This window comes from Pogoniulus pusillus, chromosome 20 (assembly GCF_015220805.1).
Source record: "Pogoniulus pusillus isolate bPogPus1 chromosome 20, bPogPus1.pri, whole genome shotgun sequence".
In the NCBI taxonomy this organism is placed as follows: domain Eukaryota; kingdom Metazoa; phylum Chordata; class Aves; order Piciformes; family Lybiidae; genus Pogoniulus; species Pogoniulus pusillus.
In genome coordinates this window covers 21,492,591-21,515,919 of record NC_087283.1, presented here as the reverse complement: position 1 = coordinate 21,515,919, position 23,329 = coordinate 21,492,591, and the positions used below count along the sequence as shown (strand labels likewise).

The window sequence follows — 23,329 nt, the reverse complement described above, 5'->3', positions numbered from 1 at the left end:
TGGGAACAGTCCCTCTGCAGCCTCCTTGTAGCCTTTACAGGTACAGGAAGGCAGCTCTAAGGTCTCCCAGGAGCCTTCTCTTCTCCAGGCTGCACACCCCCAGCTCCCTCAGCCTCTCCTCACAGCTGAGGTGCTCCAACCCCCCTGATGATTTTCATGGCTCTTCTCTGGTCCTGCCCATCAGGTCCTTATTATGCCATCCAGAGGCACCTGGGCAGGCTGCAGAGGTGGGCACAAGCCAAGCTCAGGAGCTGCAACAAGACCAAGGGCAAGGTGCTGCAGCTGGGTGGAGGCAATGCCAAGCACCAGTGCAGGCTGGGCAGTGCCAGGCTGCAGAGCAGCCCTGAGCAGAGGCACTTGGGGGTGCTGCTGGAGGAGAAGCTCAGCAGGAGCCAGCAGTGTGCACTTGCAGCCCAGAGAGCCAAGCAGAGCCTGGGCTGCAGCAGCAGCAGTGTGGGCAGCAGGGCCAGGGAGGGGATTCTGCCCCTCTGCTCTGCTCTGCTGAGAGCCCACCTGGAGTCCTGCATCCAGTGCTGGAGCCCCTGGCACAAGAGGGCTGTGGAGATGCTGGAGAGTGTCCAGAGCAGGGCCAGGAGGATGCTGAGAGGCTGCAGCAGCTCTGCTGTGAGCACAGCCTGAAAGAGTTGGGGCTGTGCAGGCTGCAGCAGAGGAGGCTCCCAGGGGACCTTCTGGTGGCCTTGCAGCATCTGCAGGGGGCTGCAAAAAAGCTGGGGAGGGACTTTGGAGGCTGTGAGGGAGTGGCAGGAGTGGGGGGGCTGGAGCAAAGCTGGAGGTGGGGAGAGTGAGGCTGGAGGGGAGGAGGAAGTTGCTGAGCAGGAGAGTGGTGAGAGGCTGGAATGGGTTGCCCAGGGAGGGGGTTGAGGCCCCATGGCTGGAGGTGTTTGAGGCCAGGCTGGCTGAGGCTGTGTGCAGCCTGCTCTAGGGTAGGGTGTCCCTGGGCATGGCAGGGGTTGGCACTGCCTGCTCCTTCTGCTCCCTCCCATCCCTGCCTGGTTCTGTGCTTCTATGACTTGCTGAACACTGTGATCATGTCTTTGCCTCCTGCTTCCTCAAGTGTCCTCATCCCCAGACTGCTTCTCACAAGGGACAATTGAAGGAGCCAAAGGTGATGGAGTGGCAGAGGTTGCCTAGGGGGAGGATGTGGAGATGAGGAAGGAATGAGGCAGTGAGGGTGGGCAGAGCCTGGCACAGGCTGCCCAGGGAGGTTGTGGAGCACACAGTGAGGGTGGTGAGACACTGGCACAGGCTGCCCAGGGAGGTTGTGGAGCACACAGTGAGGGTGGTGAGACACTGGCACAGGTTGCTCAGGGAGGTTGTGGAGCACAGAATCACCCAATGTGATCTTTGATCACATTGGGTGATTCTGTGCTCCACAACCTCCCTGGAGGGCTTCAAGTCCAGGTTGGACTTGTCTCAGAGGGGCAGAACCCAGCTGCTTGCTGCCTCCATCTCTTTCCCCCTTGCAGATTGGAGTCTCCCCTGCCCAGAGCACTGTTTCCTCCTTCGTTGTGGACCTCAGCAGGATCACCAAGTCCGACTCTGTTCCTCGGGGGCTGATCAGGGACAACGAACCTCTGGTACCTCCTACCCCTACGGGCTCTTCCCTTCGTCGGATCTACGACAGGCCCTCAACCAGCTGCAGCAAGCCACAAAGGTGAGGGAGCTGCTGCCTGCTGGGCTGGCAGGAGGAGGGAAGGGATCAAAGGATGCTTGAGGCTGGAATAGACCTGGAGAGCATCCAGACCAGCCTGGGACTTCACACCACACTCAGTGCCCTATCCAAGCTTCCCAGCAGCTCCATCGCCCCCTGGGGAGTGCTTTCCAGTCCCTAATTAAGCCTTTCCATGAGGAACATCGATCAGGGCTGGCACTGGGGGAGGTCTCCCCTCCGGCGCTGGCTGCAGCTCTGGGCCACTCCCTGCGAGAGGCTGGAGCAGGGGCCGGAGGAGAGAGATCAGAGTTGGGAGGGGGCTGGAGGGGAAGGCTGAGGAGGGGAAGTGCTTCCTGACACCCAGCCTGGCCCTGGGGAAGTGCTTCCTGACACCCAGCCTGGCCCTGCATTTCTCCCCTTCCCCTTCTCCCGCTCTGCCCCTCCCCTGCTCTCCTCCCTCTCTTTCTGCCCCTCCCCTGCTCTCCTCCCTCTCTTTCTGCCCCTCCCCTGCTCTCCTCCCTCTCTTTCTGCCCCTCCCCTGCTCTCCTCCCTCTCTTTCTGCCCCTCCCTTTCTCTCCTCCCTCTCTTTCTGCCCCTCCCTTTCTCTCCTCCCTCTCGTTCTCCCCTTCCCCTTCCCCTCCTCCCTCTCGTTCTCCCCTTCCCCTTCCCCTCCTCCCTCTCGTTCTCCCCATCCCCTTCCCCTCCTCCCTCTCGTTCTCCCCTTCCCCTTCCCCTCCTCCCTCTCGTTCTCCCCTTCCCCTTCCCCTCCTCCCTCTCGTTCTCCCCATCCCCTTCCCCTCCTCCCTCTCGTTCTCCCCCTCCCCTGCTCTCCTCCCTCTCGTTCTCCCCCTCCCCTGCTCTGCTCCCTCTCGTTCTCCCCTTCCCCTTCCCCTCCTCCCTCTCGTTCTCCCCTTCCCCTTCCCCTCCTCCCTCTCGTTCTCCCCTTCCCCTTCCCCTCCTCCCTCTCGTTCTCCCCCTCCCCTTCCTCTCCTCCCTCTCGTTCTCCCCCTCCCCTTCCTCTCCTCCCTCTCGTTCTCCCCCTCCCCTGCTCTCCTCCCTCTCGTTCTCCCCTTCCCCACACCCAGCCTGGCCCTCCCCTGGCACAGCTTCAGGCCATGCCCTCTTGTCCTGGCACAAGCTGCCTGAGAGCAGAGCCTGACCCTCACCTGACTACAGCTTCCCTTTGGGTAGCTGCAGAGTGTGACAGGGTCCCTCCTGAGGCTTCTCTCTTCCAGGCTAACCTCCCTCTGCCCTGGACTTGCCCTCCAACCCCTTCCCCACTCCTGTTGCTCTCCTCTGGCCCCACTCCAGCCCCTCAATCTCTCTCCTGCAGTGAGGGGCCCAGAGCTGCACCCAGTGCTGAAGGGGAGGCCTCCCCAGTGCCAACACACTGCTCCTAGCAGAGGCCAAGATGCCATTGGCCCTCTGTGCCAGCTGGGCACGTTGCTGCCTGATGTCCAGCAGTACTCCCAGGGCCTTCTCTGCCAGGCTGCTCTCCAGCCACTCCTGCCCTGTGCCCAGGCTGTGTGGGGCAGAGCCCAGAGGCCTGTCCCTGCCAGCATCTCTCTTTGCCCAGCAGGGTGAAGCACAACTCAGAGAGTGAGAGGCGCAGCCCCAGCAGTGAGGATGACCGAGACGAGAAGGAGTCCAAGGCTGAGATCCAGAACCAAGAGGATTACAAAGAGATCTTCCAGCCCAAAAATGCCATCTGTCAGTACCAAGGCTTGAAGGCTCTTGGGTTAGAGCTGTAAGGTGTTGAGTTGGGTCAGCAGGAGTAAGTTTTGGCCTTGCTTTAAATAGAGAAGCATCACCTGGGACTAGGAGAGTTCACCAAAGTTCAGTGTTCAATGCTTGGACACTGAGGCACAGGTGGAAAGTGTGAGGAGAAGCTCAACAAGGCCAAGTGCAAGGTCCTGCAGCTGGGTTGGGGCAGTCCTCAATACTAAATCCAGGTTGGGGGGGGTGAGGAGGTTGAGAGCAGCTCTGCAGAGAAGGGCTTGGGGGTGCTGGTGGGGGAGAAGCTGGGCAGGAGGCAGCAGTGGGCACTGGCAGCACAGAAGGCCAAGGGCAGCCTGGGCTGCATCCAGAGCAGTGTGGGCAGAGGTGGAGAGAGGAGATCCTGCCCCTCTGCTCTGCTCTGCTCTGGGGAGAGCTCAGCTGCGGGGTCTGAACACAAGAGAGGCCTGGAGCTGATGGAGAAGGTCCAGAGGAGGCCATCAAGATGCTGTGAGGGCTACAGGGCTCATGGCTAGAGGGTGGTAAGAGTCATAGGAAGAAGTTCTTCAGCCTGAGGGTGGTGAGAGTGGCACAGGTTGTGGTGCTGGAAGCCTCATCCCAGCCAGGCTGTGAGCAACCTGCTCTGGTGGGAGGTGAAAGCCTCCTCCCTGGAGGTGTCCAGGGCCAGGCTGGATGTGGCTCTGAGCAACCTGCTCTGGTGGGAGGTGGAAGCCTCATCCCTGGAGGTGTCCAGGGCCAGGCTGGATATGGCTCTGAGCAACCTGCTCTGGTGGGAGGTGAAAGCCTCATCCCTGGAGGTGTCCAGGGCCAGGCTGGATATGGCTCTGAGCAACCTGCTCTGGTGGGAGGTGAAAGCCTCATCCCTGGAGGTGTCCAGGGCCAGGCTGGATGTGGCTCTGAGCAACCTGCTCTGGTGGGAGGTGAAAGCCTCATCCCTGGAGGTGTCCAGGGCCAGGCTGGATGTGGCTGTGGGCAACCTGCTCTGGTGGGAGGTGAAAGCCTCCTCCCTGGAGGTGTCCAAGGCCAGGCTGGATGTGGCTGTGGGCAACCTGCTCTGGTGGGAGGTGAAAGCCTCCTCCCTGGAGGTGTCCAGGGCCAGGCTGGATGTGGCTGTGAGCAACCTGCTCTGGTGGGAGGTGAAAGCCTCATCCCTGGAGGTGTCCAGGGCCAGGCTGGATGTGGCTGTGGGCAACCTGCTCTGGTGGGAGGTGAAAGCCTCCTCCCTGGAGGTGTCCAAGGCCAGGCTGGATGTGGCTGTGAGCAACCTGCTCTGGTGGGAGGTGAAAGCCTCATCCCTGGAGGTGTCCAGGGCCAGGCTGGATGTGGCTGTGAGCAACCTGCTCTGGTGGGAGGTGAAAGCCTCATCCCTGGAGGTGTCCAGGGCCAGGCTGGATGTGGCTGTGGGCAACCTGCTCTGGTGGGAGGTGTTGAGGTTGGAGCTGGATGAGCCTTGAGGTCCCTTCCAGCCCTGACAAATCTGGGATTGTAGGAATCATAGGAAGAAGTTCTTCAGCATGAGGCTGGTGAGAGACTGGCACAGGTGGTGGTGTTGGAAGCCTCATCCCTGGAGGTGTCCAAGGCCAGGCTGGATGTGGTTCATTCTGTCCTCCTGTGCTGCACAACCTCCCTGGAGGTGTTCAGGGCCAGGTTGGATGAATCCTTGAGCACCCTGTGCTGGTCAGAGGTGGCTGTGGCAGGGGGATTGAAGCTGATTGATCTTTAAGATCCCTTCCAAACCAACCCATTCTGTGAGTCTCTGATGTTTTCTGCCACCTCCCTTCTCACCTCAGCCAGAAGCAGGCAGTGACTTCTAGTTGGAAGTGTCCCTGCCTATGGCCCACAGGGAGGATTGGAACTGACTAAGCTTTGAGGTCCCTTCCAACCTAAACCATCCTATGGAAGGAGAGACCACTGTGACCTGATGAAGCTGGGGAGCTGCTGGAAGGATCTGCCAGCTCCAAAGCTGCTTGGACACTCACCTGGAATCTTGGCTGCTCTTTCACCTCTCCTTTTTGCCTCTCTCCTCTGCAGCTCGAACTCCTCCTCGCCACAACGAACCCTTCCCAGCCCCTCCTGAGGATGGTGAGTGGGGAAACTGTGAGCTGTTGGGGTGGGAATAACACCAACTGCATGGAGGTAGAGACCAACTGCCTCTGGTCTGACCATGGACACTCAGGTTTGGTGGTTTTCTCCTTCTGGCCAGAGCCTGTGGCTGCAAAGGATGCAGTGAAGCTCAGCCAAGCTGCTGATGCTCAGCCCCTGGTGCCAAAGCAAGAGCTTGTGAGTACTGCCTGGTGTGCTCCTTACCTGCTCCTGCTCACACTGTGACCCAGAGGGGAGTGCTGGAGGCTTGGGAAAGGAGAGGGGGAGGATTTGGAGCCATCTTCCTCTGGGGGAGGGTTGGAATAGTCTCTTAGGGGGGTTGGAGCCAGCTCTCTGTGGAGGGATTGGGAGCCACCTCCCTTAGGGGACAAAGGGTTAGGGGTCATCTCCCTTAGGGGACAAAGGGTTAGGGGTCACCTCCCTTAGGGAATAAAGGGTTAGGGGTCACCTTTCTTAGGGAGCAGGGGGGTTAGGGGTCACCTCCCTTAGGGAGCAGGGGGTTAGGGGTCACCTTCCTTAAGGAGCAGGGGGTTGGGGGTCACCTCCCTTAGGGAGCAGGGGGTTAGGGGTCACCTCCCTTAGGGAGCAGGGGGGTTAGGGGTCACCTCCCTTAGGGAGCAGGGGGGTTAGGGGTCACCTCCCTTAGGGAGCAGGGGGTTGGGGGTCACCTCCCTTGGGGAACAGGGGGTTGGGGGTCACCTCCTTTTGGGAGCAGGGGGTTAGGGGTCACCTTCCTTAGGGAATAAAGGGTTGGGGGTCACCTCCCTTAGGGGACAAAGGGTTGGGGGTCACCTCCCTTAGGGGACAAAGGGTTGGGGGTCACCTCCCTTAGGGGACAAAGGGTTGGGGGTCACCTCCCTTAGGGGACAAAGGGTTGGGGGTCACCTTCCTTAAGGAGCAGGGGGGTTAGGGGTCACCTCCCTTAGGGGACAAAGGGTTAGAGGTCACCTCCCTTAGGGAGCAGGGGGGTTAGGGGTCACCTCCCTTAGGGGATAAAGGGTTAGGAGTCACCTTCCTTAAGAAGCAGGGGAGTTAGGGGTCACCTCCCTTAGGGGACAAAGGGTTAGGGGTCACCTCCCTTAGGGGACAAAGGGTTAGGGGTCACCTCCCTTAGGGAGCAGGGGGGTTAGGGGTCACCTCCCTTAGGGAGCAGGGGGGTTAGGGGTCACCTCCCTTAGGGAACAAAGGGTTAGAGGTCACCTCCCTTAGGGAACAAAGGGTTAGAGGTCACCTCCCTTAGGGGACAAAGGGTTAGAGGTCACCTCCCTTAGGGGACAAAGGATTAGGGGTCACCTTCCTTAGGGAGCAGGGGGTTGGGGGTCACTTTCCTTAGGGAGGGGTTGGAATAGTCCCTTAGGGGGGTTGGAGCTACCTCCCTGAGGGGAGGGAAGGGTTGGAGCCACCTCCCTCTTGGGGGGTTGGAACACTCCCTTAGGGGGGTTGGAGCCATCTCTGTCTGGGGGGGTTGGAACACTCCCTTAGGGGGGTTGGAACACTCCCTTAGGGGGGTTGGAGCCATCTCTGTCTGGGGGGGTTGGAACACTCCCTTAGGGGGGTTGGAGCCATCTCTGTCTGGGGGAGGTTGGAACACTCCCTGAGGGAGGTTGAAGCCATCTCTATTTGGGGGGGTTGGAACACTCCCTTAGGGGGGTTGGAGCCATCTCTGTCTGGGGGGGGGGTTGGAACACTCCCTTAGGGGGGTTGGAGCCATCTCTGTCTGGGGGGGTTGGAACACTCCCTTAGGGGGGTTGGAGCCATCTCTGTCTGGGGGGGGTTGGAACACTCCCTTGGGGGGGTTGGAGCCATCTCTGTCTGGGGGGGGTTGGAGCCATCTCTGTCTGGGGGGGTTGGAACACTCCCTTAGGGGGGTTGGGAGCCACTTCCCTGTGAGACCAGGCTGAAGGAGCTGAGGCTGCTTGGAGCAGAGGAGCCTGAGGGCTGCCCTCACTCCTGCTGCTGAAGATGTGCAAGGATGGAGCCAGGCTCTGCCCAGGGCTGTCTGATGCTAAGCCAAGGGGCACAGGATGCCAGCTGGGGCAGGGGAGGTGCCATGGGATCAGGAGGAGAAGCTTTCTTTCCCCTGTGAGGGTGGCAGAGCCCTGGAGCAGGCTGCCCACAGAGGCTGTGGAATCTCCTTCTCTGGGGCTGTTCCACACCCACCTGGATGTGTTCCTCTGTGACCCTCCTCTGGCAGGGGGGCTTAGGACTGGCATCTTTTTGAGCTGCCTTCCAACTCCTAACACTTTGTGCCTCTGTTGATTTCTCACCAAGCTGATCAGGGAAGAGCAGGCTCAGTCCTGGCCCTCTGCCTTGCCTGAGCAATAGAACTGAGGTGCCAAGCCTCTGGCAAGTGATGGATCTGTAGCATCTTAACCCTGGGCCACTGAGGAAACCCAACTGCCAGCATGGGTTTAGGAAGGGCAGATCCTGCCTTTCTAACCTGATCTCCTTCTATGCTCAGGTGACTGCTTGGTGGCTGTGGGGAGGCCTCTGGATGTGCTCTGTCTGGACTTCAGCAAGGCCTTTGGCACTGTCCCCCACAGCAAACTGCTGGCTAAGCTGTCAGCCCATGGCTTGGATGGCAACACTCTGTGCTGGGCTAGGAACTGGCTGGAGGGCTGAGCCCAGAGAGTGGTGGTGAATGGTGCCACATCCAGCTGGTGGCTGGCACCAGTGGTGCCCCTCAGGGGTCAGTGCTGGGCCCCATCCTCTTTAACATCTTCATAGATGATCTGGATGAGGGCATGGAGTCAGTCATCAGCAAGTGTGCAGATGACACCAAGCTGGGGGCAGATGTGGCTGGGTTGGAGGGCAGAAGGGCTCTGCAGCAGGACCCTGACTGCCTGGACAGATGGGCAGAGGCCAAGGGGATGTAGTTCAATAGCTCCAAGTGCAGGGTGCTGCACTTTGGCCACAACAACCCCATGCAGAGATACAGGCTGGGGTCAGAGTGGCTGAGAGCAGCCAGACAGAGAGGGATCTGGGGGTGCTGATTGATACCCACCTGAACATGAGCCAGCAGTGTGCCCAGGTGGCCAAGAGAGCCAGTGACATCCTGGCCTGCATCAGGAATGGTGTGGCCAGCAGGAGCAGGGAGGTCATTCTGCCCCTGTACTCTGCACTGCTTAGACCACACCTTGAGTGCTGTGTTCAGTTCTGGGCCCCCCAGTTTAGGAGGGACATTGAGATGCTTGAGCGTGTCCAGAGAAGGGCAACAAGGCTGGGGAGAGGCCTTGAGCACAGCCCTACGAGGAGAGGCTGAGGGAGCTGGGATTGGTTAGCCTGGAGAAGAGGAGGCTCAGGGCAGACCTTATTGCTGTCTGCAACTACCTGAGGGGAGGTTGTGGCCAGGAGGAGGTTGTGGCCAGGAGGAGGTTGCTCTCTTCTCTCAGGTGGCCAGCACCAGAACGAGAGGACACAGCCTCAGGCTGTGCCAGGGGAGATTTAGGCTGGAGGTGAGGAGAAAGTTCTTCCCTGAGAGAGTCATTGGACACTGGAATGGGCTGCCCGGGGAGGTGGTGGAGTCGCCGTCCCTGGAGCTGTTCAAGGCAGGACTGGACGTGGCACTTGGTGCCATGGTCTGGCCTTGAGCTCTGTGCTAAAGGGTTGGACTTGATGCTCTGTGAGGTCTCTTCCAACCCTGATGATACTGTGAGACTGTGATACTGTGATTGCTGCAGGTGCTTGAGCTGAGGCTGCTTTGTGCCTCAGATTCAGAAGCTGCCATGGGGCCAGGATCCACCTGATTGGCTTCTCTAGGACTCTCTCCTAGCCCTCAGGCTGGCCACAGCCCTTTGGCCTGATTTTTAGCTGCTGGAGCATGTTCAAAGCTCAATGACTTCTTGCCTTGTACCTGAGAGATGTTTTCTTGCCTCTTAAAACTGTGCTGGTAAATTGGAGGCTGCTTCTGCTGTGAGAGGAAGGCAGGTGAGGACAGGAGGACATCAGCCCTGGGCTTCCAAAGCTTTCATCCCATTTTCTCTTGCAGCCAGATCCAGTTCAGAGACCACCTACTGCCTCCTCCACTCCTTTGACCAGAACAGAGCCATCAGTGATCCCTGCAGCCAGGAATGAGCCCATTGGCTTGAAAGCTTCTGACTTCCTACCAGTAAGTGCCTTTTGGATCCAAGCTTCCCATTCCTGATTGCCAACCAGCTGGAATTCTCTGAGCTACAAAAGCATCTGAGGTGCTTCCTGCAGAGCCTTCTTGCCTCCTGCTCTCCTTTTGCTCACTTGGTGCTTCCCAACTGTGCTTTGGCTTCTGGAATGAGCACCTCAGGGCTGCTGGCACCAGCCCAGCTGCTGCTGGGAACACAGCAGTGTTGAGCTATGCTCCTGGAGAATGTGATGTCAGAGCTTGTGGCTTGGACAGATTCACTCTGGAATGGGTCAAGAGCTGGCATGAGAGGTAGTGAGGATGTCCTCTTCTGGTCCATGGCTCCAGAGGAGGTGGCTTTGGTGATGGCTTATGGAGCCAGAGGCTCCTGCTAGTGTGTCAGAGCAGCCAGGCACTGGTGCTGTGCCCCAGGGAGCAGTGCTCGGCACAGTCCTGGGCAATGTCTTCAGTGATGCTCTGGAGCAGGACATTGAGTCCAGCAGCAGGGAGGCTGCAGGTGGCAGCAAGCCAGGAGCAGCTGTGGAGCTGTTGGAGGGCAGCAGAGCCCTGCAGAGGGACCTGGGCAGGCTGCATGGGTGGGCAGAGGCCAAGGGGATGAGAGTGAAGAAGGCCAAGGGCAGGTTGTGCACTTTGGCCACAGCAGCCCCAAGCAGCAGTGCAGGCTGGGGCCAGAGGGGCTGAGAGCAGGCAGGCAGAGAGGGCCCTGGGGGTGCTGTGAGAGAGCAGCTGCAGAGGAGGCAGCAGTGTGCCCAGGTGGGCAGCAGAGCCAGTGGCATCCTGGGCTGGCTGAGGAGCAGTGTGGGCAGCAGGAGAAGGGAGGTTCTTGTGCCCCTGTGCCCAGCCCTGCTCAGGCCAGCCCTGGAGTGCTGTGTCCAGTTCTGGGCTCCTCAGTTCAAGAGAGAAGTTGCAGTACTGGAAGGTGTCCACAGGAGGGCGACAAAGCTGTGAGGGGCCTGGAGCACAGCCCTGAGAGGAGAGGCTGAGGGAGCTGGGGGGGTGCAGGCTGCAGCAGAGGAGCCTCAGGGCAGAGCTGATTGCTGCTTGCAGGTGTATGTGGGCAGAGCCCAACCCCAGCTGGCTGCAGCCTCTTATCAGGGAGCTGCAGAGAGCAGTGAGGTCTCCCTCACCCTCCTCTTCCCTACACTACCCACCTCCAGCTCCCTCAGCTGCTTCTCCCCAGCTCTGTTCTCTAGACCTTCAACCCCTCCAGCCACGGCCACTCCACCACCTCCCTGGGCAGCCCATGCCAGTGCCAATCACTGTCTCTGCCAGCAGCTTCCTCCTCACAGCCAGCCCACACCTGCCCTGCCACAGCTTCAGCCTGGGGCCCCTTCTGCTGCTGCTGCCTGCCTGGCACCAGAGCCCAACCCCACCTGGCTACAGCCTCCCTGCAGGCAGCTGCAGGCAGCAATCAGCTCTGCCCTGAGCCTCCTCTGCTGCAGCCTGCACCCCCCCAGCTCCCTCAGCCTCTCCTCACAGGGCTGTGCTCCAGGCCCCTCCCCAGCCTTGCTGCCCTTCTCTCAGCACCTTCCAGCACCTCAGCAGCTCTCTGCAATTCAGGAGCCCACAGCTGCACACAGCACTCCAGGGCTGACCTGAGCAGTGCTGGGCACAGGAGCACAAGAACCTCCCTTGTGCTGCTGCCCACACTGCTCCTCAGCCAGCCCAGGATGCCACTGGCTCTGCTGCCCACCTGGGCACACTGCTGCCTCCTCTGCAGCTGCTCTCTCCCAGCACCCCCAGGGCCCTCTCTGCCTGCCTGCTCTCAGCCCCTCTGGCCCCAGCCTGCACTGCTGCTTGGGGCTGCTGTGTACAGCCAGCAGCTTGATGCTTCCCCCCGTCCCACCTAGGCTAGAGAAGGCTCCTGCCCTTCTTTGCTGTCCTCCTCTCTTATTCCCACTCCTTTTGGTGTCTTTGCCTGCAGGCTGTGAAAAACCAAAGCCAGAGTGAGCTGGTGGATGAGGAGGCCATGTCCCAGATCAGGAAGGGCCACGAGACCATGTGCGTGGTGCTCACCAGCCGCCACAAGAACCTGGACACGGTGCGGGCAGTCTGGAGCATCACTGACATCAAGGCAAGCACCTGCAGGGAGCTGAGCCTCAGGGAGGCCTCCAGAGGGCTTTGGAGCTTCCCAGATCCACAGGGAACAGGGATCTGCTTGGAGGAGGAGTGGGGGGAGCCCCAAGAGTGGTTGGGAGGATGATGAAGGGACTGGAACATGGCTGCGGTGGAGAGGGGTTGAGAGCTCTGGGGCTGGGGAGGAGAAGGCTGAGAGGGGACCTGAGCAGTGTTTAGGGGTGGGGGACAGGGTGGAGGTGCCAGGCTGTGTGGGGTGGTGCCCACTGATAGAAATAGGACCAATGGGTATCATAGAGTGAAGCAGGTTGGAAGAGAGCTCCAAGCTCAGCCAGGCCAACCTAGCACCCAGCCCTGGCCAATCAACCAGAGCATGGCACTAAGTGCCAACCTAGCACCCAGCCCTGCCCAACCAACCACACTATGGCACTCAGTGCCAACCTAGCACCCAGCCCTGCCCAACCAACCACACCATGGCACTCAGTGCCAACCTAGCACCCAGCCCTGCCCAACCAACCACACCATGGCACTCAGTGCCAACCTAGCACCCAGCCCTGCCCAACCAACCACACCATGGCCCTCAGTGCCAACCTAGCACCCAGCCCTGCCCAACCAACCACACCATGGCACTCAGTGCCAACCTAGCACCCAGCCCTATCCAGTCAAGTGAAGGTTCCACCCCAACAGGAGGAGAAAGTTGTTTGGTGTGAGAGTGTTTGGAGGCCTGGAGCAGGCTGCCCACAGAGGCTGTGGATCCTCCTGCTCTGGAGGCTTCCCAACCCCCCCTGTGTGCTGGGCTGGGGTTGGACTGGATGTGCTTGGAGGTCTCTTCCTGCCTGGTTGATTCTCTGACCTGCCCTGGGTGCTTTGTCAGGGAGCTTGGCCTGGATCATCTCCAGAGCTCCCTTCCAGCCCCTACCACTCCATGCTTGGGTCATCTCCTCCTTACTCATCCCCCCTCCCACCTTGCTTTTCCCAGGGGCTCCATGTGGAGCCACCCCCCCAGTGCAGTGCACTGCTGGCCCTGGGGAGCAATTGAGCAGCACTGCTGTCAGCCTGGGCCTTGTCCCTGCTCTCATCCACCCCACAAGGCTGCTCTGGGTGGCAGTGGCTGCCAAGGGTTGCCCTCCAGCAGCCCAGGCCCTGGAGAAGCAGCATCCATGGCAGCTGTGTGTGAGCCAGGCTGAGCTGTGCAATGACTAACTTCTGCTGCCTCTCTCTCTCCCCTCCTCCTCCTCCTCTCTCTCCTCTCTCTCCTCTCTCTCCTCTCTCTCCTCTCTCTCCTCTCTCTCCTCTCTCTCCTCTCTCTCCTCTCTCTCCTCTCTCTCCTCTCTCTCCTCTCTCTCCTCTCTCTCCTCTCTCTCCTCTCTCTCCTCTCTCTCCTCTCTCTCCTCTCTCTCCTCTCTCTCCTCTCTCTCCTCTCTCTCCTCTCTCTCCTCTCTCTCCTCTCTCTCCTCTCTCTCCTCTCTCTCCTCTCTCTCCTCTCTCTCCTCTCTCTCCTCTCTCTCCTCTCTCTCCTCTCTCTCCTCTCTCTCCTCTCTCTCCTCTCTCTCCTCTCTCTCCTCTCTCTCCCTCAGAGCTCTGTGGACTCTGCAGTGGCCATCAACGACCTCTCAGTGGTGGTGGACCTGCTGAATATTGTCAACCAAAAAGCGTGAGTGCTGGCTGGGGGCAAGGCCTGGGGGGCAGCAGGAGCACAGAGCTCCCAACCAGAGCCCTCGAAGAGCAAATCCAAGCAGCAACCCAGCCCCACCCTGGGCATCAAACCCTGGCCACAAGTGCCATGGCTACAGCTCTCTGGAGCACCTCCAGGCATGGGGGGACTCCACCACCTCCCTGAGCAGCCTGTGCCAAGCCCTGACCACTCTTGCAGCAAAGAAGTTTTTCCTCCTCTCCAGCTTAAACCTTCCCTTGTCACAGCTTCAGCTCATTTCCTCTCCTCCTATCCCCTGAGCCTGGGGACCAGAGCCCAACCCCAGCTGCCTGCAGCCTCCTGGGCAGGGGCCTGGAGCACAGCCCTGTGAGGAGAGGCTGAGGGAGCTGGGGGGGTGCAGGCTGCAGCAGAGGAGGCTCAGGGCAGAGCTGATTGCTGCCTGCAGCTGCCTGCAGGGAGGCTGTAGCCAGGTGGGGTTGGGCTCTGGTGCCAGGCAGGCAGCAGCAGCAGAAGGAGCCCCAGGCTGAAGCTGTGTCAGGGCAGGTGTGGGCTGGCTGTGAGGAGGAAGCTGCTGGCAGAGAGAGTGATTGGCACTGGCATGGGCTGCCCAGGGAGGTGGTGGAGTGGCTGTGGCTGGAGGGGTTGGAGCCAAGGCTGGCTGGGCACTGAGTGCCATGGTGTGGTTGGTTGGGCAGGGCTGGGTGCTAGGTTGGCACTGAGTGCCATGGTGTGGTTGTTTGGGCAGGGCTGGGTGCTAGGTTGGCACTGAGTGCCATGGTGTGGTTGTTTGGGCAGGGCTGGGTGCCAGGTTGGCACTGAGTGCCATGGTGTGGTTGTTTGGTCAGGGCTGGGTGCTAGGTTGGCACTGAGTGCCATGGTGTGGTTGTTTGGGCAGGGCTGGGTGCTAGGTTGGCACTGAGTGCCATGCTCTGCTCTCCTCCTATGACCCATCCTGTACCCCACTGCCTGGCCAGAGCAGTTGGACCTTAGACACCTCAAACCCTTCCCAGGGCTTCCAGATTGGTCCCAGGTTGGGTTGGTGCCCCCAGAACCACCTGGCATTGTGCAGGGCAGGGGAAAGGCTGCAGCACAGAGACAGAGAATGGTTGGGTTGGCAAAGCTCTCTGAGGTCAGCCAGTCCAAGCAGCAACCCAACCCCACCATGGGCATCAAACCCTGGCCCCAAGTGCCATGGGCACAGGGTTCTGGAACACCTCCAGCCATGGGCACTGCACCACCTCCCTTGGGCAGCCTCTGCCAAGCCCTGACCACTCTGGCACCAAAGGAATTTCTCCTCCTCTCCAACCTGAGCCTCCCCTGGCACAATTCCAGCCCAGGTCCTCTCCTCCTATCCCCTGAGCCCAGGCAGCAGAGCCCAGCCCCAGCTGGCTGCAGCCTCCTCTCAGGCAGCTGCACAGAGCAATGAGCTCTCCCTCACCCTCCTCTGCTCCACACTGCACACCCCCAGCTCCCTCAGCTGCTCCTCCCCAGACCCTTCCCCACCTTTCCTGCCCTTCTCTGGCCCTGCCCCAGCTCCTCAATGTCCTTCTGGGACTGAGGGACCCAAAACTGACCCCAGGATCCAAGCTGTGACCTCCCCAGTGCCCACTCCAGGGGCACAATCCCTGCCCTGCTCCTGCTGCCCACAGCATCTCCAAGCTGAACCTCCCCTGGCACAGCCTGAGGCTGCTTCCCTTTGTCCTGGTGCTTGGTGCATGTGGGCAGAGCCCAGCCCCAGCTGGCTGCAGCCTCCTCTCAGGCAGCTGCACAGAGCAATGAGCTCTCCCTCAGCCTCCTCTGCTCCACACTGCACACCCCCAGCTCCCTCAGCTGTTCTCTACACCTTGAGAGCTGCTGCCTGCACCTGGGGGGAGGTTTTGTGGCCAGAAAGCATCATTTGGGTGGGCTCAGCCTTGTCAAGCCTCAGCCTGCAGGCTCTGAATCTGCCTCTCTCCCTTTGCAGGTCCCTCTGGAAGCTGGATCTGTGCACTATCATCCTGCCACAGATAGAAAAGCTCCTCCAGAGCAAATATGAGAGGTGAGACACCCCCAAAACGAGATCATGCTGGGTGTGGGGGGGACAAGGTGGGAGATACTCCTGGGAGATTCCCACTGGGCCTTTTGTAGCTGGAAAGATCCCAGCAGGTGGTGCTGGAACACCTGGAAAAGAGCAGTGGAGTTGATCGTTGCCAGGGGGTGGGCAGGAGGAGCAGGGGTGCTGAGGTGTGGCCTGGGGGTGATGCTCTGCAGGCAGCTCTGGCAGCCAGGAGCCAGAGAAACAGAGGGGCAGAGAGGGGGGAAGAGAGCTCCAAGCTCAGCCAGTGCCAACCTATCACCCAGTCCATGCCAAACAACCAGCCCATGGCACTCAGTGCCAACCTAGCACCCAGCCCTGCCCAACCAACCACACCATGGCACTCAGTGACAACCTAGCACCCAGCCCTGCCCAACCAACCACACCATGGCACTCAGTGCCAACCTAGCACCCAGCCCTGCCCAACCAACCACACCATGGCACTCAGTGCCAACCTAGCACCCAGTCCTGACCAAACAACCACACCATGGCACTCACTGCCAACCTAGCACCCAGCCCTGCCCAACCAACCACACCATGGCACTCAGTGCCAACCTAGCACCCAGCCCTGCCCAACCAACCACACCATGGCACTCAGTGCCAACCTAGCACCCAGCCCTGCCCAACCAACCACACCATGGCACTCAGTGCCAACCTAGCACCCAGCCCTGCCCAACCAACCACACCATGGCACTCAGTGCCAACCTAGCACCCAGCCCTGCCCAAACAACCACACCATGGCACTCAGTGCCAACCTAGCACCCAGTCCATGCCAAACAACCACACCATGGCACTCCGTGCCAACCTAGCACCCAGCCCTGCCCAACCAACCACACCATGGCACTCAGTGCCAACCTAGCACCCAGCCCTGCCCAACGAACCACACCATGGCACTCAGTGCCAACCTAGCACCCAGTCCATGCCAAACAACCACACCATGGCACTCAGTGCCAACCTAGCACCCAGCCCTGCCCAACCAACCAGAGCATGGCACTCAGTGCCAACCTAGCACCCAGCCCTGCCCAAACAACCACACCATGGCACTCAGGGCCAACCTAGCACCCAGCCCTGCCCAACCAACCACACCATGGCACTCAGTGCCAACCTAGCACCCAGCCCTGCCCAAACAACCACACCATGGCACTCAGTGCCAACCTAGCACCCAGCCCTGCCCAACCAACCACACCATGGCACTCAGGGCCAACCTAGCACCCAGCCCTGCCCAAACAACCACACCATGGCACTCGGTGCCAACCTAGCGCCCTGCCCAACCAACCACACCATGGCACTCAGTGCCAGCCTAGCACCCAGCCCTGCCCATGACTCCACTGTGCCCCCATCTCCTGTCTTTCAGCTATGTCCAGACAGGTTGCACCTCCCTGAAGCTCATCCTGCAGAGGTTCCTGCCCCTGATCACAGACATCCTTGCTGCACCCCCTTCAGTTGGAGTGGACATCTCCAGAGAGGAAAGGTGAGAGGCTCTTCCTCCTCTTCCTCCTCCTTTCTCACCCTGGGCTGAGCTTGGCTCTTTGCCATCCTCTCCCCCCTGCCTTTGCCTTTTAGCCTGCAAATCAAAACCAGCTTCCCAGCTTGCTTTGGCTTGGAAAGGAACCCTCCAAGGTCACCTGCAGAGCAGCAGAGACACTTCCAACTAGGGCAGGCTGCTCCTGCTCTGAGGGACAGAACCCGCCCAAGGGCTGCCCCTCTGAGACAAGTCCAACCTGGACTTGAACTCCTCCAGGGAGGTTGTGGAGCACAGAATCACCCAATGTGATCAAAGATCACATTGGGTGATTCTGTGCTCCACAACCTCCCTGAGCAACCTGTGCCAGGCTCTGCCCACCCTCACTGTGTCTCTGTGCTCCACAACCTCCCTGGGCAACCTGTGCCAGGCTCTCCCCACCCTCACTGTGTCTCTGTGCTCCACAACCTCCCTGGGCAGCCTGTGCCAGGCTCTCCTCACCCTCACTGCCAACAATTCCTTCCTCATCTCCACATCCTCCCCCTAGGCAACCTCTGCCACTCCATCACCTTTATCTCCTTCAATTGTCCCTTGTGAGAAGCAATCTGGGGATGAGGACACTTGAGGAAGCAGGAGGCAAAGACATGATCACAGTGTTCAGCAAGTCATAGAAGCACAGAACCAGGCAGGGCTGGAAGGGAGCAGAAGGAGCAGGCAGTGCCAACCCCTGCCATGCCCAGGGACACCCTACCCTAGAGCAGGCTGCACACAGCCTCAGCCAGCCTGGCCTCAAACACCTCCAGCCATGGGGCCTCAACCCCCTCCCTGGGCAACCCATTCCAGCCTCTCACCACTCTCCTGCTCAGCAACTTCCTCCTCCCCTCCAGCCTCACTCTCCCCACCTCCAGCTTTGCTCCAGCCCCCCCACTCCTGCCACTCCCTCACAGCCTCCAAAGTCCCTCCCCAGCTTTTTTGGAGCCCCCTGCAGATGCTGCAAGGCCACCAGAAGGTCCCCTGGGAGCCTCCTCTGCTGCAGCCTGCACAGCCCCAACTCTTTCAGTCTGTGCTCACAGCAGAGCTGCTGCAGCCTCTCAGCATCCTCCTGGCCCTGCTCTGGACACTCTGCAGCATCTCCACAGCCCTCTTGTGCCAGGGGCTCCAGCACTGGATGCAGGACTCCAGGTGGGCTCTCAGCAGAGCAGAGCAGAGGGGCAGAATCCCCTCCCTGGCCCTGCTGCCCACACTGCTGCTGCTGCAGCCCAGGCTCTGCTTGGCTCTCTGGGCTGCAAGTGCACACTGCTGGCTCCTGCTGAGCTTCTCCTCCAGCAGCACCCCCAAGTGCCTCTGCTCAGGGCTGCTCTCCTGCCAGTCCCTTTTGTCTTTTTAGTCATACCTAAACCAAGGCCAAGTGCAGAGTCCTGCACCTGGGGAGGAAGAGCAAACTGCAGCAGCAGAGGCTGGGAGGTGACTGCTGGAGAGCAGCCCCAAGGAGAGGGCCCTGGGGGTGCTGGGGCAGAGCATCCCTGGCACAGCAATGTGCCCTGGGGGCCAAGAGGCCAATGGGGGCCTGGGGGGCACTCAGCAGAGTGTGCCCAGCAGAGCCAGGGAGCTTCTCCTGCCCCTCTGCCCTGCTGAGAGCTCCTCTTGAGCACTGCCTTCAGTTTGGGGCTCCCCAGGTGCAGAGGGACAGGAACTGCTGGAGAGGGTCCAGGGGAGGCTGTGAGGATGCTGAGGGGCCTGGAGCAGTGCCTGGGGAGGAGAGGCTGAGGGCCCTGGGGCTGCTTAGGCTGGAGAAGAGAAGGCTGAGAGGGGATTGGATCAATGTCTGCAACTCTCTGAGGGCTGGGGGCAGGAGGGGGGGACAGGCTCTGCTCACTGCTCCCTGGGCTAGGCCAAGCAGCAGTGGATGGAAGCTGCAGCACAGGAGGCTCAGCTCAGCACAAGGGCAACTTCTTGGCTGGAAGGGTCCCAGAGCCTGACACAGGCTGCCCAGAGAGGCTGTGGAGTCTCCTTCCCTGGAGCCTTTCCAGCCCTGCCTGGATGTGTTCCTGTGTGCCCTGAGCTTGACTCTAAGGGTCCCAGAGCCTGGCACAGGCTGCCCAGAGAGGCTGTGGAGTCTCTGGAGCCTTTCCAGCCCTTCCTGGATGTGTTCCTGTGTGCCCTGAGCTTGACTCTAAGGGTCCCAGAGCCTGGCACAGGCTGCCCAGAGAGGCTGTGGAGTCTCTGGAGCCTCTCCAGCCCTGTCTGGATGTGCTCCTGTGTGCCCTGAGCTTGACTCTAAGGGTCCCAGAGCCTGGCACAGGCTGCCCAGAGAGGCTGTGGAGTCTCTGGAGCCTCTCCAGCCCTGTCTGGATGTGCTCCTGTGTGCCCTGTGTTAGTATTGTCCTGCTCTGGCAGGGAGGTTGGACTGGATGATCTCCTTGGTTCCCTCCCAACCCTTTGAGCCTGTGATCCCTTGGTGGAGTTGGCACTGAGCTGGCCCAGGTCCCTCCCAAGCTGGCTCTGAGAAGTGCCCACCCTGTGTTAGGGAACTCCACCGCTCGCCCTGGGGGGGAAACGATCCCAATCCCTTTGCTCTTCCCCTGCCTTTCCTCTCCTCTCCTGCTTTGAGTTGGCATCGCAGGAGCCAGCTGAGGCTTGCCTGCTTCCTTGGCAGGCTCCACAAGTGCAGGCTCTGCTACAAGCAGCTGAAGAACATCAGCAACATCGTCAAGAACAAGTCTGGGCTCAGCGGCCGCCACGGTAGTGCCTTCCAGGAGCTGCACCTCCTCATGGCTGTCCTGGAGTGACAGCTGCCACCTCCTGCCCTGCAAGCAGAGCTGGCCAAGCTGCCTCCTCTCTGCTTGCTCTGCCTGGATCTCACCTCTCTGCGTGTCCATCTGCCCCTCTCACCCTCCTCCAGCAGCACAGCAGGGAGGTGGAACCTGCCTGGCACCTGCCCAGCTCCGCTGCCTTAGAGGCTGGGGGCTGGGGGCTGTGCCAGCCCCTCTAAGGAAGCAGCTGCGTTTGAGCTGCTGCTCTCTGTCTGCTGGCCTTTCCCTGGTGGGAGGGCTCTGTGCCTGCTGTGCCCCTTCCCTGCCCCTCCTTCACCTCCCCTGTGCCCCTCCTCGCTTCTCCTGGCTTGGCTCTGCGGGCTGGCACCGCCTGGCCCTGCTCTCTGCAGCCTGCTGGGGGCTGCAGTGCCCACCCCACAAAAGCCTGCTGTGGGATGCCCTTTTTTGCCTACTCAGAGAAGAGATTGCAGCTGCCCTCTGGCACCATCCCCCTGGGTTGGCTCCACCTGTGCCTGCTGCAGGCTCAAGGACCCAGATCTTGGCATCCCTTAAGTCCCTGCTGGCAGCACTGGGAGCAGAGGTGGTGAAGCCCTTCAGGAGTGTTGCTGGGAGCTGAGCTCTGCATGGAGCTGTTAGAACACATCACTTGAGCAGGACTTGCCTGAGTCAGAGACTTCAGCTGCCAGATCTTGGCACCATCCACCTGGGCTGGCTCCACCTGTGCCTGCTGCAGACCCAGGTCTTGGCATCCCTTAAATCCCTGCTGGCAGCACTGGGAGCAGAGAAGGTGAAGCCCTTCAGGAGTGTTGCTGGGAGCTGAGCACTGCATGGAGCTGTTAGAACACATCACTTGAGCAGGACTTGTCTGAGTCAGATTTCAGCTGCCAGATCTTGGCCCCATCCACCTGTGCCTGCTGCAGGCTCAAGGACCCAGATCTTGGCATCCCTTAAGTCCCTGCTGGCAATGTTGGGTCCAGAGGTGGTGAAGCCCTTCAAGAGTGCTGCTGGAAGCTGAGCACTGCATGGAGCTGTTAGAACACATCATTTGGGCAGGACTTGTCTGAGTCAAAGAGATTTCAGCTGCCCTCTGGCACCATCCACCTGGGTTGGCTCCACCTGTGCCTGCTGCAGACCCAGATCTTGGCATCCCTTAAGTCCCTGCTGGCAGCACTGGGAGCAGAGAAGGTGAAGCCCTTCAAGAGTGCTGCTGGGAGCTGAGCTCTGCATGGAGCTGTTAGAACACATCACTTGAGCAGGACTTGCCTGAGTCAAAGAGATTTCAGCTGCCCTCTGGCACCATCCACCTGGGTTGGCTCCACCTGTGCCTGCTGCAGGCTCAAGGACCCAGATCTTGGCATCCCTTAAGTCCCTGCTGGCAGCACTGGGAGCAGAGGTGGTGAAGCCCTTCAGGAGTGTTGCTGGGAGCTGAGCTCTGCATGGAGCTGTTAGAACACATCACTTGAGCAGGACTTGCCTGAGTCAGAGACTTCAGCTGCCAGATCTTGGCACCATCCACCTGGGCTGGCTCCACCTGTGCCTGCTGCAGACCCAGGTCTTGGCATCCCTTAAATCCCTGCTGGCAGCACTGGGAGCAGAGAAGGTGAAGCCCTTCAGGAGTGTTGCTGGGAGCTGAGCACTGCATGGAGCTGTTAGAACACATCACTTGAGCAGGACTTGTCTGAGTCAGATTTCAGCTGCCAGATCTTGGCCCCATCCACCTGTGCCTGCTGCAGGCTCAAGGACCCAGATCTTGGCATCCCTTAAGTCCCTGCTGGCAATGTTGGGTCCAGAGGTGGTGAAGCCCTTCAAGAGTGCTGCTGGAAGCTGAGCACTGCATGGAGCTGTTAGAACACATCATTTGGGCAGGACTTGTCTGAGTCAAAGAGATTTCAGCTGCCCTCTGGCACCATCCACCTGGGTTGGCTCCACCTGTGCCTGCTGCAGACCCAGATCTTGGCATCCCTTAAGTCCCTGCTGGCAGCACTGGGAGCAGAGAAGGTGAAGCCCTTCAAGAGTGCTGCTGGGAGCTGAGCTCTGCATGGAGCTGTTAGAACACATCACTTGAGCAGGACTTGTCTGAGTCAAAGAGACTTCAGCTGCCAGATCTTGGCACCATCCACCTGGGCTGGCTCCACCTGTGCCTGCTGCAGGCTCAAGCACCCAGATCTTGGCATCCCTTAAGTCCCTGCTGGCAGCATTGGGAGCAGAGAAGGTGAAGGCCTTCAAGAGTGTTGCTGGGAGCTGAGCTCTGCATGGAGCTGTTAGAACACATCACTTGAGCAGGACTTGTCTGAGTCAGAGAGATTTCAGCTGCCAGATCTTGGCCCCATCCACCTGTGCCTGCTGCAGGATCAAGGACCCAGATCTTGGCATCCCTTAAGTCCCTGCTGGCAGCATTGGGAGCAGAGGTGGTGAAGGTCTTCAAGAGTGCTGCTGGGAGCTGAGCTCTGCATGGAGCTGTTAGAACACATCACTTGAGCAGGACTTGTCTGAGTCAAAGAGACTTCAGCTGCCAGATCTTGGCACCATCCACCTGGGCTGGCTCCACCTGTGCCTGCTGCAGGCTCAAGCACCCAGATCTTGGCATCCCTTAAGTCCCTGCTGGCAGCATTGGGAGCAGAGAAGGTGAAGGCCTTCAAGAGTGTTGCTGGGAGCTGAGCTCTGCATGGAGCTGTTAGAACACATCACTTGAGCAGGACTTGTCTGAGTCAGAGAGATTTCAGCTGCCAGATCTTGGCCCCATCCACCTGTGCCTGCTGCAGGATCAAGGACCCAGATCTTGGCATCCCTTAAGTCCCTGCTGGCAGCATTGGGAGCAGAGGTGGTGAAGGTCTTCAAGAGTGCTGCTGGGAGCTGAGCTCTGCATGGAGCTGTTAGAACACATCACTTGAGCAGGACTTGCCTGAGTCAAAGAGATTTCAGCTGTCAGATCTTGGCACCATCCACCTGTGCCTGCTGCAGGCTCAAGGACCCAGATCTTGGCACCTCCAAAGTGCTGGCAGACTGCTGGCATCCAAAGCTGCATCTCCTGCTGGCCATGTTGGGAGCAGAGAAGGTGAAGCCCTTCAAGAGTGCTGCTGGGAGCTGAGCTCTGCATGGAGCTGTTAGAACACATCACTTGAGCAGGACTTGTCTGAGTCAGATTTCAGCTGCCAGATCTTGGCCCCATCCACCTGCGCCTGCTGCAGGCTCAAGCACCCAGATCTTGGCATCCCTTAAGTCCCTGCTGGCAATGTTGGGTCCAGAGGTGGTGAAGCCCTTCAAGAGTGCTGCTGGAAGCTGAGCACTGCATGGAGCTGTTAGAACACATCACTTGAGCAGGACTTGTCTGAGTCAAAGAGATTTCAGCTGCCCTGTGGCACCATCCACCTGGGTTGGCTCCACCTGTGCCTGCTGCAGGCTCAAGCACCCAGATCTTGGCATCCCTTAAGTCCCTGCTGGCAGCACTGGGAGCAGAGAAGGTGAAGCCCTTCAAGAGTGCTGCTGGGAGCTGAGCTCTGCATGGAGCTGTTAGAACACATCACTTGAGCAGGACTTGTCTGAGTCAAAGAGACTTCAGCTGCCAGATCTTGGCACCATCCACCTGGGCTGGCTCCACCTGTGCCTGCTGCAGGCTCAAGCACCCAGATCTTGGCATCCCTTAAGTCCCTGCTGGCAGCA

The 23,329-nt window shown here is 59.8% G+C and overlaps 1 protein-coding gene across 2 annotated transcripts in view; it reads left to right on the top strand.

Moving 5' to 3' along the window:
- KATNB1 (katanin regulatory subunit B1) overlaps window positions 1-20,331 on the top strand; it is a 44,780-nt gene extending 24,449 nt beyond the window's left edge. Inside the window, exons 11-20 of one of the 2 annotated variants that reach the window (XM_064160558.1) lie at window positions 1,488-1,675; window positions 3,249-3,382; window positions 5,441-5,491; window positions 5,613-5,689; window positions 9,501-9,620; window positions 11,554-11,703; window positions 13,283-13,359; window positions 15,323-15,397; window positions 16,788-16,904; window positions 19,552-20,331. In XM_064160558.1, coding sequence (XP_064016628.1) covers window positions 1,488-1,675; window positions 3,249-3,382; window positions 5,441-5,491; window positions 5,613-5,689; window positions 9,501-9,620; window positions 11,554-11,703; window positions 13,283-13,359; window positions 15,323-15,397; window positions 16,788-16,904; window positions 19,552-19,684 — 1,122 coding nt within the window. In that variant the 3' untranslated portion in view covers window positions 19,685-20,331. The remainder of the gene's footprint in view (window positions 1-1,487; window positions 1,676-3,248; window positions 3,383-5,440; window positions 5,492-5,612; window positions 5,690-9,500; window positions 9,621-11,553; window positions 11,704-13,282; window positions 13,360-15,322; window positions 15,398-16,787; window positions 16,905-19,551) is intronic. The other variant, XM_064160559.1, reaches the window with a different exon arrangement.
- The last annotated feature ends 2,998 nt before the right edge of the window (window positions 20,332-23,329 follow it).